This window comes from Heloderma suspectum, chromosome 1, assembly GCF_057233095.1.
Source record: "Heloderma suspectum isolate Gila_16-S chromosome 1, 16-S_ref, whole genome shotgun sequence".
NCBI lineage: Eukaryota > Metazoa > Chordata > Lepidosauria > Squamata > Helodermatidae > Heloderma > Heloderma suspectum.
Genome location: NC_139458.1, coordinates 127,329,707 through 127,346,914, shown reverse-complemented (window position 1 = coordinate 127,346,914; position 17,208 = coordinate 127,329,707). Strand labels below are relative to the sequence as shown.

Genomic DNA, 17,208 nt, shown 5'->3' with positions numbered 1-17,208 from the left:
TAGGTTGCTGCATCTAGTGAAGTGGCTTGACTTAACTCTTTTTACCCTCTTATCAGGCTTGGCCTGGATTCTGACAGTTCTGCCGCTGCCTTGAATTGGGAGCTACTGAATAGTTTGTACTGCTTTATGGCTAGCACATGCTGCAGCTTTTTGTGGGTTTAGCCATATTTACGTGGTGGTGGTGGTGGTGGTAATAGTAAGTAGTTCACTGTAATTGAAACTGACAAATGGGCGAAGCAAAAGTTTCTGTATGTAAAACCTGGAAAGGGCAGCTTTATATTAAACTGACTTTGCTAGTGTTCTGGGCCGTCATAGAATGTAATTAACCCAGAACTGAACTAAATGCCAGTGTTTTCAGCTCTGTGAATGGCCTTTGCCTTGCCAAGAGGTATGTTGTCTTAAAAATAGTCTTTTCCCTCCAAGCCTTGGTTGAACATATCATTTGAAGATAATAATGCTAAAAAAACAAGTGCCTTTTTAAAAAGAGAGATGCACGCTTCCATTGCAAACTTGGTAGCTTTTATGCAGCAGCTTAGCTTATGTAGGCTTGCAAACAGCATTTCAACCAAACTGAGTGGTCATCACAAATTTCTCCACACTTACTAGCTGTTGTTAAAAGGGGATTGGCCATCTGTAACAAACAGAGGAAGCTCTGTGATAGAGTAATCTGCAGGGAGCACATCTCAATAGCAGAGGATTCTCTTTGTGAACAAATAACGCAAAATGAACCACAAAGGCATGAGGGAACAACTTGTTATTCAGACAACTGAGGATGTAGTTTCTAGAATTAACACATTAGGCTTGAATAATACAGCCAGAGTTCTCACTTGTGCACTTTCCTTTATGAATTTGAAGGAAGTGCTCTCCTTAATAGCTGCAAGAGGCACACTTTGTTTGGATGCCCTGTGGTTTTGTGTGTGTGTAGCTTGCATGTAGTGACTGGTTTATGCTCCATAACAGATTTCTGATGCCAGAAAAGACTTAAAATGGGTTGGGGTGCAGGGCAAGAAATCTTCTTGCAAGTGGTTTCCTATGAAGGTGGAAAGGGCAGGACGTAACTCTTTGGCCTCTCACAACTGCTTAATGGAGCTGTATGTGTCGGCACTCCCCATGGTTGGCCCTCGTATTTGCCCAACCAAATTGTCTTAGGTGATCTGTTCTTACTGGCTCAGATCAATTAGCAATTACTAGTGACTATGGTACTTTGTATATTGCACCCACACATACTTGTATCCGTTTGTTTCTAAGAGTCTGAACCATCTTTTATAGTGTTCAGCTAATACTCTGGATTTGGAAGGTAGGTGGCTTGTCAAATCATAACCTCTGACTCGACAGCCAACAATTTCAAAGATAAAGATTGACTTGGAGTCCCTTGAAATGGTGTCCAGGCGTATTCAGTTGCACACCAGCCATTCCACATACTTTTGAGAGAGCACCCCAAATGAACTGATAATGTTGGGCCTGTTGGGAGCCCATGAGGCAGAGGAGGAGCAGCCACCCCTGGCATCCTTCCCAACAGAGCAGCAAGCCCTGGCCCAGCTCAGTTCTGCAATGAAGGGAAGAAACAGTGGGGCCTGTCCTGCCCTATTACTCACCCCTGGCAGCGACACTAGCAGAAGTGATGATACCCTACTGAGTGTGGCCTGGTTTGCATGATTGGCAGGCAGTTAAAAAGCCATGGTGGCTCGTTAACTATGCTGCATGCGCCAGTCACATACTGGGAGGATTTGCATAATTACTTTCAGCAGCGTGGTTTGTTGGGTAATGAGAATCTGGCCAGGGTGGCTTGTTGCCATGGGTCAGTGTTCCAGTCTGGAACAAGCCACCCAGAACCCATGGGCTGTTGTAGGGTCTGTGTGTATGTGTGCCATCCATGTATCGGGCAGGTTCACATGATCATTTCCAGCCATGGTGTTTTAAATAAGCCACTGTGGTTTGTGGCATGTGTCAGGTGCCCATAATCGAAGCTCTGTTTGTAGGTTGTTGTGTCATCTGAATTTGGGGCAGGTGGGTTTTTGGCGTGGATAACAAACCACTCACAACCCTAAAGCAGCCCGTGGGCTCGATGTCTCTTGCCTGCGGCTCACACTACGCTACACTACACTTTTACACACTACACTACAATTCCACTGTAAATGCACAAAACCAGAGGCTTTGGCTTCACTTAGCATGTTCAGCTACTTTAAATGTTGGAATTAGGCTTTGATGAGTATGCTGTGGCTTACAAGGAGCTTTTTGTTTTATCATTGTATGAAAATGAATATAATGCTGTCTCTTACTGTACATCTAGCTCAGCTAATTCTGGCAACTTTGTAGAAAGAGGGTTGCTGGATGTTCCTATCTATCTAAACAACCTTTCAGAGGAAGTGCACAGGCCTTCTGTTAGTCAGAAGAATTCAGGGTTTGAAGGTCAGTGTTCCAGTCTGGAGTGGAAAATAACTGTTATTGGTATAAGCATTTTTGCTTCTCTTTTCCTGATAATGCGGGGAAACGGGGACAAAATGACAAACCATTGAGGAAAATGGATTTAATCACACTTGGTTTTTATGCTTATGATGGAAAATACTTAGTTTTGTGTATATCGGGTGGGTCTGTCAACCACTTAAAGAAAGATTATTTGATGTTTTTTGTATGAATTCTAGTTGATTAATCAGTTAAATTTGCACATTGGAAACAATAATTCTAAAGGGAACCAAACTTTGGGTTGTATCTAGTAGCAGCTTTACACTAGCAGAAAATGCTTCCACTCGAAGATGGGACTCCTGATTTTCACAGCTGTGCCGTATCTCTGCAGCTGTGTAGTATTTCTCCTTCTGTTCCAGAGGATCCCCCAACTTTCAGGAGCAGCTTTAGAGGGGAAGGTGGCAAGGGATGCAGTGTGCAAGAGTCATTGGAACAATGAGGGGAACCCGGGTATTGCAAATGGAAATGTTTCCTGCTACGGCAAAGCCACCATTGAATGTAGCCCTTGGTTTTTAGATGATGCACATGTGTCACAGCAGTTATCATCTTGGAAAAAGCATGCTAGAGAGGAATGCTGAGCATTTATTCCTTGTTACGAGGTGCTCAAAGCGATTCTAGTTCATACTTGGTAATCCTTCAGACAACCTGGTAACAGAAGCCTGTATTACCAACATGTCTTGGATGAAGAGGGACTCCTAACTCAGTGTAATGTGCTTTAAATCACTATACTACATCAGCTCTATTATATATATATATATATATATATATATATACACACACACACACACACACACACACACACGTATAAATCCAGCAGCACTTCCATGGTGGCTTACAAAAACAATATATAATAAATAAAACACATGTAAGAGAAAAATACATTTAAAATAACCATGTTAGCACCAAGTGGTTCTCCCTGGGGCAAGGAATTCCACAAATGGAGAGATGCTGAAGGCAATGTCATACAGAACAGGTTGGTATGGGGGCAGGCATGCCTTCAGGTACCTGGGTCCTAAGTCATATAGAGCTTTAAAGGTAAACGGCATTTGGAATGTGCCTGGAAACAGACTGGAATTCAGTGAAGTTCTTTCAGTACTGGCAAGATATATTCCCACTGACCGGTCCTAGTTGACAGTTCAAAATACAGCTGCCAGTTTCCAAACAGTCTTCAGGGGCAGCCCCATGTAACATACTGGCAACAGACCTAGATGTTCTCAGAGCTTGAATAACTCTGGCCAGGCTACAACTCCCCACCCCAACCACACACTAAACTGAAATACATATATCTGATTAATTCTTGTCAGTTCTCCGTGAGTGCAACTTTCTGTTACACTATTCCTTTCTATCTTAAGCATGGTGTTGGCCAAAATGTCGCCACTGGTCATCACAATGTGCTTCAGGTCTGCCAAGGGCATGACTTGGGACCCTGGAGATCCCTTCTGTAAGATGGGTAGTTCACTGGCTGCCTCTGTGCTTGTCATCATAGATGGCATGACTCTCATCTGTTACACCTGTGTGCTGTCACTTCATTTGGTATATGATTGCAAACTGAGACTTAACACATATCAATCCATGGCTTTTAGCATAACAGCTAATTTTTCTTCATCAGGTGATGTTGGCCAGCGCTCACCATTGCATATCATAGTGAGCATGGTGGAGGTTGATTTGTAGGATTATTTTAGTAACTTTTGGCAGTTCGTCGTCAACTTGTGGTGATTTAATTCTATCAAGGATGGTCCATACTGCCATGATTATTTTGCTTCCCTTACCTCCAGAAATGTTAGCTTTAGTCACTTGTTGGACAAGAACTGAAATGTTTATGTACCCCCCCCCCATGTTTTCCTTGCATGGTACTTTGAAGAAATCTTTCTTTTGCGGGATGGTATAGGGTATTTTAATTTAAGAGTCTTTCCATGAATCAAGAGCATAGTATTATGGTCCAGAAAAGAAGCTTTTTAAAGATACTGCACTCTGAACTGGGATCTTTCTGTGTTATCAGGTAAAAGCAAAGAAGCCGAGATAAAAAGAATAAACAAAGAACTGGCAAACATCCGATCCAAATTTAAAGGTAGGTAATGCGTGCATTGTTGCAGTGATTTCAGCTCAGAACAAAAACATCCTGTTTTTCATGAATAAAATGACACAAGAGTTTGAAACAAATATTAAAGATGCATCAGGTAAAATTAAAGATTGATTGGATGCTACTTGTTTTGGGGTCCTGTGTTTAGTCTTTGTTAAGTATATAAAAATAATCACCAAATTAGTGCATTTCAGATAGATGTAATTTTTAAACATGGGAGTAATTTAATTTCAGAGAAGTAATATATATGAAGGAGAGAAGAGGATTAATCTGAATTGCAATGAGAGAATTTTGTCTTCAAGGGCTGAAGGATCACACCTTACATAATGTACTGTGACGAGCTTCTGCAGTTCTCATTTGTTGCAGGTGGCCTTGCGGGGGCAGGGGGAGGTGGTTGTAGCATGTGAAAAGCTTTGTATATGGAGTATGTTATTACATGGTACTATGGCCCAAATTCAGATGAAGGGCCATAGCACAGTGGCAGAGACCCTGCTTTGCATGCAGAAGGTCCCAGACTCAATCCCAGGCACCCCCAGGTAGGGCTGGGCAAGACCCTGCTCTGAAACCCTGGCGAGCTGCTCCTCCTCAAGAGTAGATGGACCAGCGGTCTGACTTGCGTCTATTCACATGGAATCCTATTTGGGCATCAACATGTAGTGCATGACAAAAATCCAGCAGATAGCAAAGCAAACCTTTATACAAGTAAAGCAGTGTTGTTGTGAGGATAGCAGATGCCTTATTTGAGAAGCAGCCAGATGGGCATCTTGGATGAAGAATGCCTGCGGTACAGTTTGAAGTAAATCCTTGGTGAGGAGATACTGAATAAGAGATGCTCTTCTGGAATGGACAGAAACTAAAGCTGATGCCATTTTCAAGACAGAAATAAGCATGAGTTGTCAAAACCTGTCACTGAAATGCAGCTTCCAGTTACCACACAGGGAAAATACAATTTATGAAAGGACTTCTGAAACTGGGATCTTCTTGGGAGTATGGAGTTAACATTGTACGGTCTACTGTTACTTTACTATTACTTTTTGGGTCATTGCACATCACAGTAGTCCACAATTGCATAGCTTGCTCCTCATATCATGTTACTGTGATAAGAATACTTGTAAGGGGGTAATGAAGATGGGATAGTTAAGGCCCAATGTAATAGAAACGTGGCATGGTTGTGGTATTCCCAGTGGCTCAGTCCCATATTGCTCCAGGAATGTTGATAAACATATGGGTCAGGCAGTTCCTTCCTCTTTACAGGCATCATTGGAGTAGTGTGGAATTCAGCTATAGAGTCACCCCCCCCCCCAAGTAATGTAATAATCAAGCTTACTCATGACTGAGGATTTGTGCTTTGAAAGACATCAAGTACATGCTACTGGATGATGGGAGCTAGAACAGGCTGCAGGTGACCCTGGCTCAGTATTTTGGATGTGCTCTATTGTGTCCTTCTGAAGGGATGTTGGCAGAATTAATTTGCTTTTGTCTTCTGGGTTAATGTTTTCCTTTTAATAATATTTTGGGTTACATCCCAATGATCTGGGCACTTCCAGAAGCTGCTCTGCTTTGGATTGCTAGTCACTAGAGCAGTGCTACAACTCTGGAAGTCATGGTCTTCACCAACAACAACACTGGCTTGAGGACCTCTTTGGATTTATTCTTTAAAGAACAAATTACATACTTTAGGAGGGATAACCTGGAGAACTGTAACTTTATTTGGCCACCATTTCTAGATATTTCTGAGTGCTGATTTCTCAATGGCTTTCACCTATGCAAAAGTGTGTGGACTTCCCCCTACTTTTCTCCTTAAATTGATCATGTTTAGTGTGGAGGAGAGGAAACAGGCATGGGGAGATACTGTTTTATTTCTGGGAAAAGTTTATCACCCTATTTATTAATAACTGACAATTGTTTCTGTAACATCTGTCAAAACTCAATAGAAATATTTCTAAGCCTCCCTCCCCCACCCCACCCCAAAAGCTTGTTTCCGAATGTGATATTCTCATTTGAAATGTGAAAAATAGTTTTCTTCCTTTTCTGGTAGCATCATAACATGTTGGCAGCATATTTTGTATACTTTGAGTGTAAACACACATATCTAACAGGTAATTTGGATCTTAAGACTGAGGTCACTTCCATTTGGAGTAGGAAGGTGTGTGAAAGCTTTATTTGGCTTTCACTTCTCTCTTGGGAGTCAAAATGCCACACAGCTAATATGGGAAATGTATGGAATGAACATGCAGAGATTTGAAAGGAATATAATAGCTCTGTGAGTTGTGTTCTCACAGGCAACTTTTTCTGTCCCGCTGTGGCCTCTGGTTTTTGAATTGGGAATGGGATGCAGACTGGTTTCTAGTGGTTGCCAGAATATGACTACCTTTCAAGATCAAGAAGAATGTGTATTATAGTTAAAAGATAAAAGTGTGGCTTGGATGCTCTTCAGTAACAAAGTCGTAGCTATGTTGAGCAGTTGACTACAACTTCATAAATAAAAGTGATCAGCCATGCTAGGGTAGCTAAAATTATGCCCGGCTTCTTCCTGTGAATGCATAATAGGCTTTTCTACTGTTTAGACAGAGATGTGTAGGTGAGGGCTGACAGGCTTGTGTTGCTGGAGGTTTTGGCAGGCACTGTACTTATGCTATTTCTCTTACCTTAGTTGGTACAGGGTTTGACTGGTGAGGTTCAGAGTAATGGATTTCAGTAGTCAGAAGTGCTTTGGCCCATTAAATTTGTTTTGTAATCCTAAAGTAGCAGATTATTACTTGATTCCTGCTGAGATCTCAGCTTGCCTTCCATTTAAGCACAGTCATCAGTGTTCCTTCCTGAAACGAAAACATACATTCATTCAAAATTACTCATGGAGCAAGGAAAGTAAACATTACTTTCTATCCATTTAACTGCTAGTTCCTACAGAATACATCTTTCCTATTGGGTGGCTAATGAAAGAAGGGAATTGTCTACCTATAATTTGTGTCATCCTGGTTTTTAGTTTTTGTTTTGAAAAGCCTGTAAGCAGAGTTTGGAGGGTATTTTTCATCTTTATTTTTATCCTGTTCTTTCCAGATAAAACCTGCCAAAGGTGGCTCACAACCAAGCACTAAAAACAATAACAAATAGTAGGAATAATAAAGTTAATAAATGGCACAGCAGTAATACAACTCAATCTTGCTGTATCCTTCATATAAAAATAAAAGGCAATAAGGGCAGTGCACATTGCATGAGATAAGAAAACCTTCTCTAAAAACACTGTTTAGAAAAGATAGTGTGGTTGTTTCATGATGCAGATACCATTATCAGCTGACTGTGGCATTGCCCTTCTTGGAAAAGGGCTGAGCTCCGATCTGTTAGTGGTGAACAAGTCATTTCATGGCAGTTTGGGATGAAGAAGCAAGTTTGCCAGTATCTGAATCTTCTGGTCTCCTCAATGTATCTATAGAACAGTGGTTTTAAACTGTTTGCCACAGTTCTTAGTGATCCAGAATGAAAAACAAAAAACTGAGACATTAATTACCACCACAGGAAGTCAAAATTAAAAGTAATAATGAATAACACCAATTACAGTAATAAAATAGAAAGCATAGCAGAATCGCTAACCACTAGGGAAGGACAATTTTTAAAAATGGCTTTAAGCCCATCAGACCATGTATAGGACAATTTGGTAGAATCAATATAAATGGGAAATTTCCTGATTCACCTTTTCAAGGAATCAGCAAATTTCAGGTTCAGAGACCTCTTAATTGGTGAGGCACTCTTATCTTGGACTAACACTTCCCATATTTTATCAAACCATCAACTGAGGCATAGAGCACTTTCAGTTCTTGACAATTACAAATAGAGTTAGGTGATCAACTCTCTGCTTAATTCTGGCAAATGTTCTGAATTCAAGAATGTTCTAGTTCCTATAATGACCCTGATATATTGAACAAACAAGTAACTAAACATCTCTGGACAGTTCTGCCAATGATGGAACAATGTTCCTGCCCCCCCCCACACACACACATTTCCTCTATCCTAAAGAGGAATAATCCCAATGTGAACCAGATGTATGGGTGTATAATGCCATCTAGTGAAAACTTTAAATGCAAGCTCACTAACATTAAAAGGCAATGAAGAGAAAGGTCCAGAGGTCTAAACTTTACTGCAGAGCTGCTCATCCAGTGGTGAGCCAAAATCCTGTGCTCGCTTTCCTATAGATACAGATCTTTCTTCCACTTTTGATCTTTCTTTCATTTTATAGAGTATTCCTTTAAAATGTGGAACTCTATCAATACAGGTTTTTTTTAACCTGTGGGTGCACAATAATTGTTTTGATTAGAGAAGTCCTCCAGCAAGTGTTAGATGGATCCAGTTTCATGGGGAAAACTATAGTGAAACCATGATGACTCCTCAAAAGGTCCTTGTCTGTAGCCTGCAGGTTTCCAGCGATTCCTTTAAACTAGGGATGGGGAACATGTGGCCTTCCAGATGTTAGACTGTGTGAAGAAACTGTATTCACTTCAGCTAAGTATTTAACATGTTCACGCATACTTTTGAAACAAGGACTGAAGTATAAAGGGATTAACTGTGAAAAGAAAAAAAATGTGTGTCTTTTACTCTTGGCATGAGCCAGACCTGGTATGGTAGTTTGTTAGTGAACTGTTGCTGCTGCTGCTGAGAGGGAGATGTGAAGCTAGGTTCTGGTTTTTATATGGGACGGTGGAATCAAAATGGCTACAATCTGGTAGTTCTTTGAAAATCCTAAAGCTGTTTATTGGTCCTGAGTTTGAAAGAGCGTGTGTGTGTGTGTGTGTGTGAGTGTGATGGAATGTTGGCCACAACGAAGCTAATTGTCTGGAGGGTTGTGTCTGGAACAGGTATAAGGAGATATAAGGAGCTGTGGAGTGACATGTGGAGCGTTCATCATGAGAGAGTCCTCAAAGCTGTCTTTGTGAGAGGCTGGCAGTCTGAGGAAAACATTGGTCAGGAAGATGAGCAGCCACAGCGCCAGGTAGCTAGCTACTCTGAGAGTATGCGAGGCGGAAGCTGAAGAAGGTCTGCAAGTGAGGAGATTAAGACTTCTGGAGCAGCCTTTGGAGGAAGAGCTGAGGCCCGAGTGTCACCTGGTGGCATAATCTGAAGGAAGAGCTGCTGCTGGGCCAAACCAATGAACAGCCTTAAAGCTTCTAGCTTGTAGCCAGCTCCTACCAGACAGACAACTGCTTTTCAAGCCTTCATTGCCAGGCTTGCGAGTTAACAGGTGGAGCTTGATAGGCGTATTAGCCTATGGTTGGCTAGGGAGAGGAACCATTGTAGGGGTGTCCAGTCCCTTTCAGCCTGAGGGCCGCATTCCATTTTGGAGAAGCTCTTGCGGGCTGGGTTCCAGTGGTGGGCAGGGACAAAGGCAAAAGGGGCGGGGACAAAAATTGTAGCTTAAAGCTGTTGCAGCCAGGAACTAAACCTTAGGAGAGGCTTTCCAACCTTTTTGAGTGGGGAGAAAACTGTGGAAAAGCAAAGAAACCAACCAAATGATTAGCGATCAGGGGAAAGGGGTTAGAGCCAGGGGAAGGAGGCATGGCCCTCTAGGGTACACCAGGAGGCCTGGATTTGGCCCCCAGGCCTGGAATTCTACATCCCTGAACTAAAGCTTCCATAGCCAAAAACTCATGGGAACAGTAACATCATTCAAGCCTTTTAAAGAATCAGTAGCTATAATTTAGGAAGTTACCTTGTTTATTACCTCTTAATAATTTATTTTGCTGTACCTTTGTTTTAAACTACATGAACCTCTGATTTGTTTTGTCCCACACCTATGCTCAGCTACGTTAAGCACAGAAGTTTAATAACTAAGAGGGTGTAAGTTTCATGGTGGCAGAGGAATTGGTTAAACAATAGAGATACATTTGGGGGACTAGCAGGGGGATACCTAAGGCGTGTTCCTTCACATACCTTAGAGATGGGTTGTTCCTTTACAGAGCGCCACTCCCATTATTCCTCAATACCACTGGCTATGGTGACTAGGGCTGATGGGAATTGCAGTTGAATAACATCTGGAGGGCCACATATTCTCTCCCCCCCCCCCGCTTTAAACAAACCACATCTTTGTAGAGATATAATTGAATACGTAAGTGCAGTGGACCTTATTTAGCACTAGATTTTGGGCCAATACCAAACCTCCTGTGGCTTGCAAATCTTTATCCAGAGGGCACCTTCAGCTGTTCACATTTTAAGACCAACAGTCCCATAACTGGAGTGTCTGACCATTACAATATTGCAAAAATGAGTTCAGTTGGTCTGTAAGCTGTGGCTTGGCATCTCCTGTATTTATTCAAATGAACTGAACCGAAATATGCAAACTAGCTGTGGCTGTCCAGCTAATTATATATTGCATATGGTCATAGCTGCTAAACAAATTTCTCACATCTGATATGTATGACATTGGTGATGAGACATGTTTCTAAAATGAATTTGTATGCAAAATACATTAAACTGGAAAAGAACAAACTATTTGAGGTTTCCATATTCATCCATAATAAATGCATCTAAGGATACTAGACCCAAGGAATGGAATGGATATTATTGGTTGAGTTCTGGTGATGGGCAAAATTGAGAAGAGACTGGTAAGTAAGGAGCTACAGAAATGTGTTCTTTCTAGTTTTCAAGAACAACATGTGTCTGAGCCAGGCATGGCTACATGTTCTGTACTGAAAATTCTGTGGAATAGTTCAGCTGAACATGCAATGCTTGCCACAGTGCATGGAACACAGGGGGATATGTCTACTGTGTGCAAAAAACAACATCCTTGTGCAGTCTAGTGCACTGGAGATAATTATGAATAACTGTACCGATCAGTGCTCCTAGAAACCTGTGCTCTCTGGGGCTACATGTGCGATCTATAAATGTATATTGGGGATCTACTCTCACTTAGAGTGGCTAATTGGCCTTCTTCCATCATATCATCTAGTTTGTTTATACAGAGCTAGCTTGTTAGAATATGTCATCCTAACTCCACGTAGGCATAGGCAGAGGAATTGCTACATGTTGAGACACCTTTCCTGAATAAATAAACTAAGCGACTGTGTCTAGAAACCTGCTGGGTTTGTTTCCTAAAGTATAGACACTAGATACCGCCTCATCTGTTTAGATCAGGAGAGGCAACATGGTGCCCTTGAGATGTCTTGGATTACAACTCCCATAATCCCCAACCGTGCTGGCTGGGCAATGTATGATCAGGTCAGTCTGAAGGGGGCTGTCTTCTGTGTGTATAGGGCAGGGCTGGATAACTTGTGGCCCTCCAGAAGTTTTGGCCTACAAAACTAGTGCAAAACAACTGACAGGTACTAGGTTGCCTATCCCTGGTTTAGATGATGGTGGAGACCTTTTTACTAGTACTGCCAATATACTGATTGAGGGTTTTAACAACACGTTTCAAAGTTTATATAAATTTCATGTTTCAGAACACAGAATTTATTTCATATCCTTAACTTTCTGCTAAGCCAGTTACTGTGTCTTCAGAAACTGATTTTTTGAAGCAAATGTTAATGATTTCAAATGTTGGAAACTACCAAAATGTGTGCATTAAAAATGGAGAGTAGCCCTCTTCTAATATCCTGTTATAGGTTATGGCAATCTATTGTGGCTGTGCTCAACTGGATGTTGGGCATCTTCTGTGCCAGTGATTTTAGCTTGTGTTGACACCGATCTTTCAAGACAACAAGAAGTCTTTGAAAACAAAACCATGTCATCTATTGTTTATATTCCCATAGAAAGACATTGTTTTCATAGTATTATACCCTTTATGGTGCTGCACTGCTACTGCTGAAAACAGCTTTATTAACCAGTTTGCAAGATCAAGCTTGAGTTGCCTAGAGTTAAGGATTAGTTATGGCAATTTCAGCCATACAAACAGATGTTGACTGCACATCTTTGGTTTTAAAGGTTAATTATTCCCTTAAAGCAACAGTGATTAAACAACAAGTGTAAGACTTCAGAAAATATGAGCAATCACTTCCCAAACCTCTACTGGCTTTGTGGCCTGATTAGAGGGCCATTACACATATTATCCAGCGTCAAAGTTGTATAAAGTTGGTAAAGAATAGGGCAAGCCGTCTTTAAAATATCCAGAGTGCAAAATAAAACTTTAAAACCCATCAAATGCCAGCCTAAATAAGTCTTTACAACCTGCCTAAAGTTAGGCAATGGTGGGGCTAATCTGACCCTCCTTAGGGAGGGAGTTCTAGAATCAGGGTGTGCAGTCACAGAAAAGACTCTGTCCTGTGTCACCACCAATCTAACCTCTCTTGGTAGTCGGACATGTAACAGGGCCTCTGAAGAAGACTGTAAATTAAAGACGTGTTCATACCAGTGGAGGCAGAATCTGATAAAAGCCCAAAGCTGACTAAAACAGTTGGCTCCAACTGCTAGTGTTAGCATCCCAAAACCACAGTAAGAGTGCTGGGGTTGGATGGCAACTGAGTCTAAAACAGGGTTTGAAAAACAGTATTAAAAACTTCAAACATCTCACAAAGTAATTTTAATGAAATGAAGGAAAATGTCTGCTTTTTTCTGTGTCTTTCTAGTTCATTCTAAGCCCCTCCTCTGATGGATGCCTGTGCACCTTGCCTTTTTAAACAATTCCAAGGAGCAAGATCCCACTACCTACCTAAGTACTCCTTCTTGAAGGCCTTTGACCATGGTTTCCATCCCCATGTTGGAAACCCTACACCAGGGGTGGGCAACTTATGGCCCTCCAGATGTTTTAGCCTACAACTCCCATCATTCATCACTGTTGGCTATGCTGGCTAGGGCTGATGGAAGTTGTAGGCCAAAACTTCTGGAGGGCCACAAGTTATCCAGCCCTGCCCTATACACACAGAAGACAGCCCCCTTCAGACTGACCTGATCATACATTGCCCAGAGAACGTGGCCAGTGCATGTTGTCATCAAATGGATTGGAGCTAGCCCTGCATGTTCCTGTTTGCCCCCTCATGCATTCAGTACCCACTGGTACTTAATGTCTGAACAGGGTTACGCTAAACCTGTTTTGCATCTTAAGCAGCAACATCCCCAGATTTGCTACAGAGTACACTTAACAAGAGTGCAGGTATACCTGTGGAATGCATGTCCTGTTTCCAAGCATGTTTGTCACATTTACGCTTTTTTGTATACTCCACCCCCACCAAATTCTGAAAAAGCCCACGATGAAGGCAAAATAGTGGACTATAACCCATGCAGTGAGGAACTCCCTCTTGATACTGCATGGTAACTATGACCACCAGTCTTAGATGCCTGTGTGTGTGTATATGTGTGTGTGTGTGTGTGTGTGTGTGTGTGTATATATATGATGACCTCATTTTTTTGCTACTGTAGTAGGTTTCCTAATGTTTATGGTATCCTGCATGCGTTCACTCAAATCCCCAAAGCATCTTGCTCACCAGTTCTTAAAATTTCAACTTAAGATCTTGCCATTTTTTTATTTTAAAGAATGGCATGTTTCTTCCCCTGGTAGATACATCAATAGTTTGCTATGTGCATGGTTCTAGAAGTTAATATGCTATTGAATACATCAAATGTAGCGAAAATGGATCTGTACGCTTTTGTCCTTGTTTAATTGAATAAAAAGCATTGCTTGTTAGATCAGTTCAGCAAAAGCCTTTCCAAGAAAAGGAAATCTCCTCGTGACCCAGTGATTGTGTTTGAAAAATGCTGACTTGCAGTCTTTCTTCCTGTTTCTTCTGAATTGATTTCAGTGCAGCAAGTTCAGAACTGGAGGGATAGAGAAAGATGTTGCTGTATCAAGACAATGTTTCCTGTTGCGTTCTGAGTCACAAACTCAAGAGCTCTGGAAGTCATAGAAAAAAATGTGCTTGAGTCCAAAATGTGGATTTGTGCCATGAGATTTACTTAACGTCCTGCCTTTTAGAGTACAAGGCTTGAAGCTTCTCTTAAAGACTGACGCTGGAGTAGTAAAAGTTAACATACCTGATTATACAATAAAGTCAGAAAGACTTTAGAGAGGAGCAATTGGATACAAGATTAATTAAATCATTGGAAGTTTTTATATCCTGCTCATAGCTTCCCATAAGGGTGTTGCAGAAGTCATAAAAAGGTAAAGGTAAAACCAGTCGTGTCCGACTCTAGGGTGCGGTGCTCATCCCCGTTTCTAAGCCGAAGAGCCAGCGCTGTCCGAAGACGCTTCCGTGGTCATGTGGCTGGCATGACTGAACACCGAGGTGCACGGAACGCTGTTACCTTTCCCGCCGAGGCGGTACCTATTTATCTACTTGCAATTTCTTGCTTTCGAACTGCTAGGTTGGCAGGAGCTGGGACTGAAGACGGGAGCTCACTCTGTCACGCAGCACTCGGGTCTTGAACTGCTGTCCTGCTGACCTTCTGGTCTGCAATTCAGCGTCTTAACCACAGAAGTCATACCTACTGTAATTATTTGAGGTATGGGCTTGACTGCTAAACCATAACTACCTATTTCCTCAAAACCAATATAAATTGTGGCCAGTGCTGAAAATTGTGGAGAACATGTGCCTATCATAATTGGAATATTTTCAATTTAAAAATAGCCCTTTTTTAAAAAATATAAGGGCTATTTCCCTGTGTATTTTCCCCTGACGGATGACCCTTTAAGACTTATTTTTTGCTTCTGTCAGATGGCTAGCTTTCTACATAAATAAAATGTGCCTGTTGACAGGCTAAAATAGCCTTCTCAACCTGGTGTCCTCCAAATGTGTTGGATGCAACCATGCTGGCTGGGAATTATGGGAGTTGCAGTCCAACAGATCTGGAGGGCACCAGGTTGGAGAAAGGTGGGCTAAAGTATACAATGTGCCCAGGCAGGTGTGCACGCACTGTTATATAATGTGGCACTCTAAACCTAACCTAGTGAAATGAATATTTTATTTTTTATTTTTAAAGCAAGTCTATACTGCCTTTTGATTGTAAAAAGAAGCCCACCAAGGGGGCTTGCAACAAAGGATCAATGCAATTTATTTAAAAAAGCATTCAAAGGCAAAATAGGTACATCCAAATTTAATAAAGTAGTGGATCACTGCATAAACTTTAAGCAGGCAACACCACACTGTATCCATGGCAAACACTATTGGCGAATATGCTTAGTGTTTCCTGCAGCAAGCACTGTGCAACATGCACACATCCTTGCATGCTCAAGGCATTTGACTGGATCACAGCTCCTAGGCAAGTGTACGAGAGTCATTTTGACTACAAATGCACATCCTTTGTCTGTCGGAATCACTGGCGTAACACTGCTTTATTCATGCTTTGTGTTGTTGTTCAGTCGTTCAGTCGTGTCCGACTCTTCGTGACCCCATGGACCATAGCACGCCAGGCCTTCCTGTCCTGCGCTCTCTCCCGGCGCGTGCTCAAGTCCATATTCATTGCATCAGTGATGCTATCTAGCCATCTCATCCTCTGCCGTCCCCTTCTCCTTTTGCCTTCAGTCTTCCCCAGCATCAGGGACTTTTCCAGAGAGTTTTCTCTTCGCATTAGGTGGCCAAAATATTTGAGCTTCAGCTTCAGTATCTGTCCTTCCAATGAGCACTCAGGGTTGATTTCCTTTAGGATTGACTGATTTGACCTCCTTGCAGTCCAGGGGACTTGTAAGAGTCTTCTCCAGCACCACAGTTCGAAAGCATCAATTCTTCGGTGCTCAGCCTTCCTTATAGTCCAGCTCTCACAGCCATACATTACTACTGGGAAAACCATAGCTTTGATTAGACGGACCTTTGTCGGCAAGGTGATGTCTCTGCTTCTTACTATGCTGTCTAGGTTGGCCATAGCTTTCCTCCCAAGGAGCAAGCGTCTTTTAATTTCATGGCTACACTCACCGTCTGCGGTGATCTTGGAGCCCAAGAAAATAACATCTGTCACTGCTTCCATTTCTTCCCCTTCCATATGCCAGGAAGTGATGGGGCCAGATGCCATGATCTTCGTTTTTTTAATGTTGAGTTTCAAACCAGCTTTTGCACTCTCCTCTTTCACCCTCAACAAGAGGCTCTTTAGATCCTCTTCACTTTCTGCCATTAGGCTGGTATCATCTGCATATCTGTGGTTGTTGATAATTCTCCCGGCAATCTTAATTCTGACCTGTGATTCATCCAACCTGGCGTTTCTCATGATGTACTCTGCATATAAGTTAAATAAGCAGGGTGACAATATGCAGCCTTGTCATACTCCTTTCCCAATTTTGAACCACTCGGTTGTTCCATGTCTGGTTCTTACTGTTGCTTCTTGACCCTCGTACAGGTTTCTCAGGAGACAGGTAAGGTGGTCTGGTACCCCCATCTCTTTCAGAATTTGCCACAGTTTGTTGTGATCCACACAATCAAAGGCTTTAGCATAGTCAATGAAGCAGAAATAGACGTTTTTCTGGAATTCTCTTGCTTTCTCCATGATGCAGCGAATGTTGGCGATTTGATCTCTAGTTCCTCTGCCTCTTCGAAACCCAGCTTGTACTTCCGGTAGTTCTCGGTTCGCATACTGCTGAAGCCTAGCTTGTAGGATTTTGAGCATCACCTTGCTGGCATGTGAAATGAGCGCAATTGTGCGGTAGTTTGAACACTCTTTGGCGTTGCCCTTCTTTGGAATTGGAATGTAAACTGACCTTTTCCAGTCTTGTGGCCACTGTTGAGTGTTCTAAATGTGTTGGCATATTGAGTGCAGCA

The 17,208-nt window shown here is 42.0% G+C and overlaps 1 protein-coding gene across 4 annotated transcripts in view; it reads left to right on the top strand.

Moving 5' to 3' along the window:
- The window catches only part of AP2A2 (adaptor related protein complex 2 subunit alpha 2), an 82,658-nt gene that overhangs the window by 8,164 nt on the left and 57,286 nt on the right, over positions 1–17,208 (top strand). For all 4 annotated transcript variants that reach the window (XM_084856391.1, XM_084856371.1, XM_084856381.1 and 1 more), the window contains exon 2: positions 4,463–4,531. In XM_084856391.1, coding sequence (XP_084712517.1) covers positions 4,463–4,531 — 69 coding nt within the window. The remainder of the gene's footprint in view (positions 1–4,462; positions 4,532–17,208) is intronic.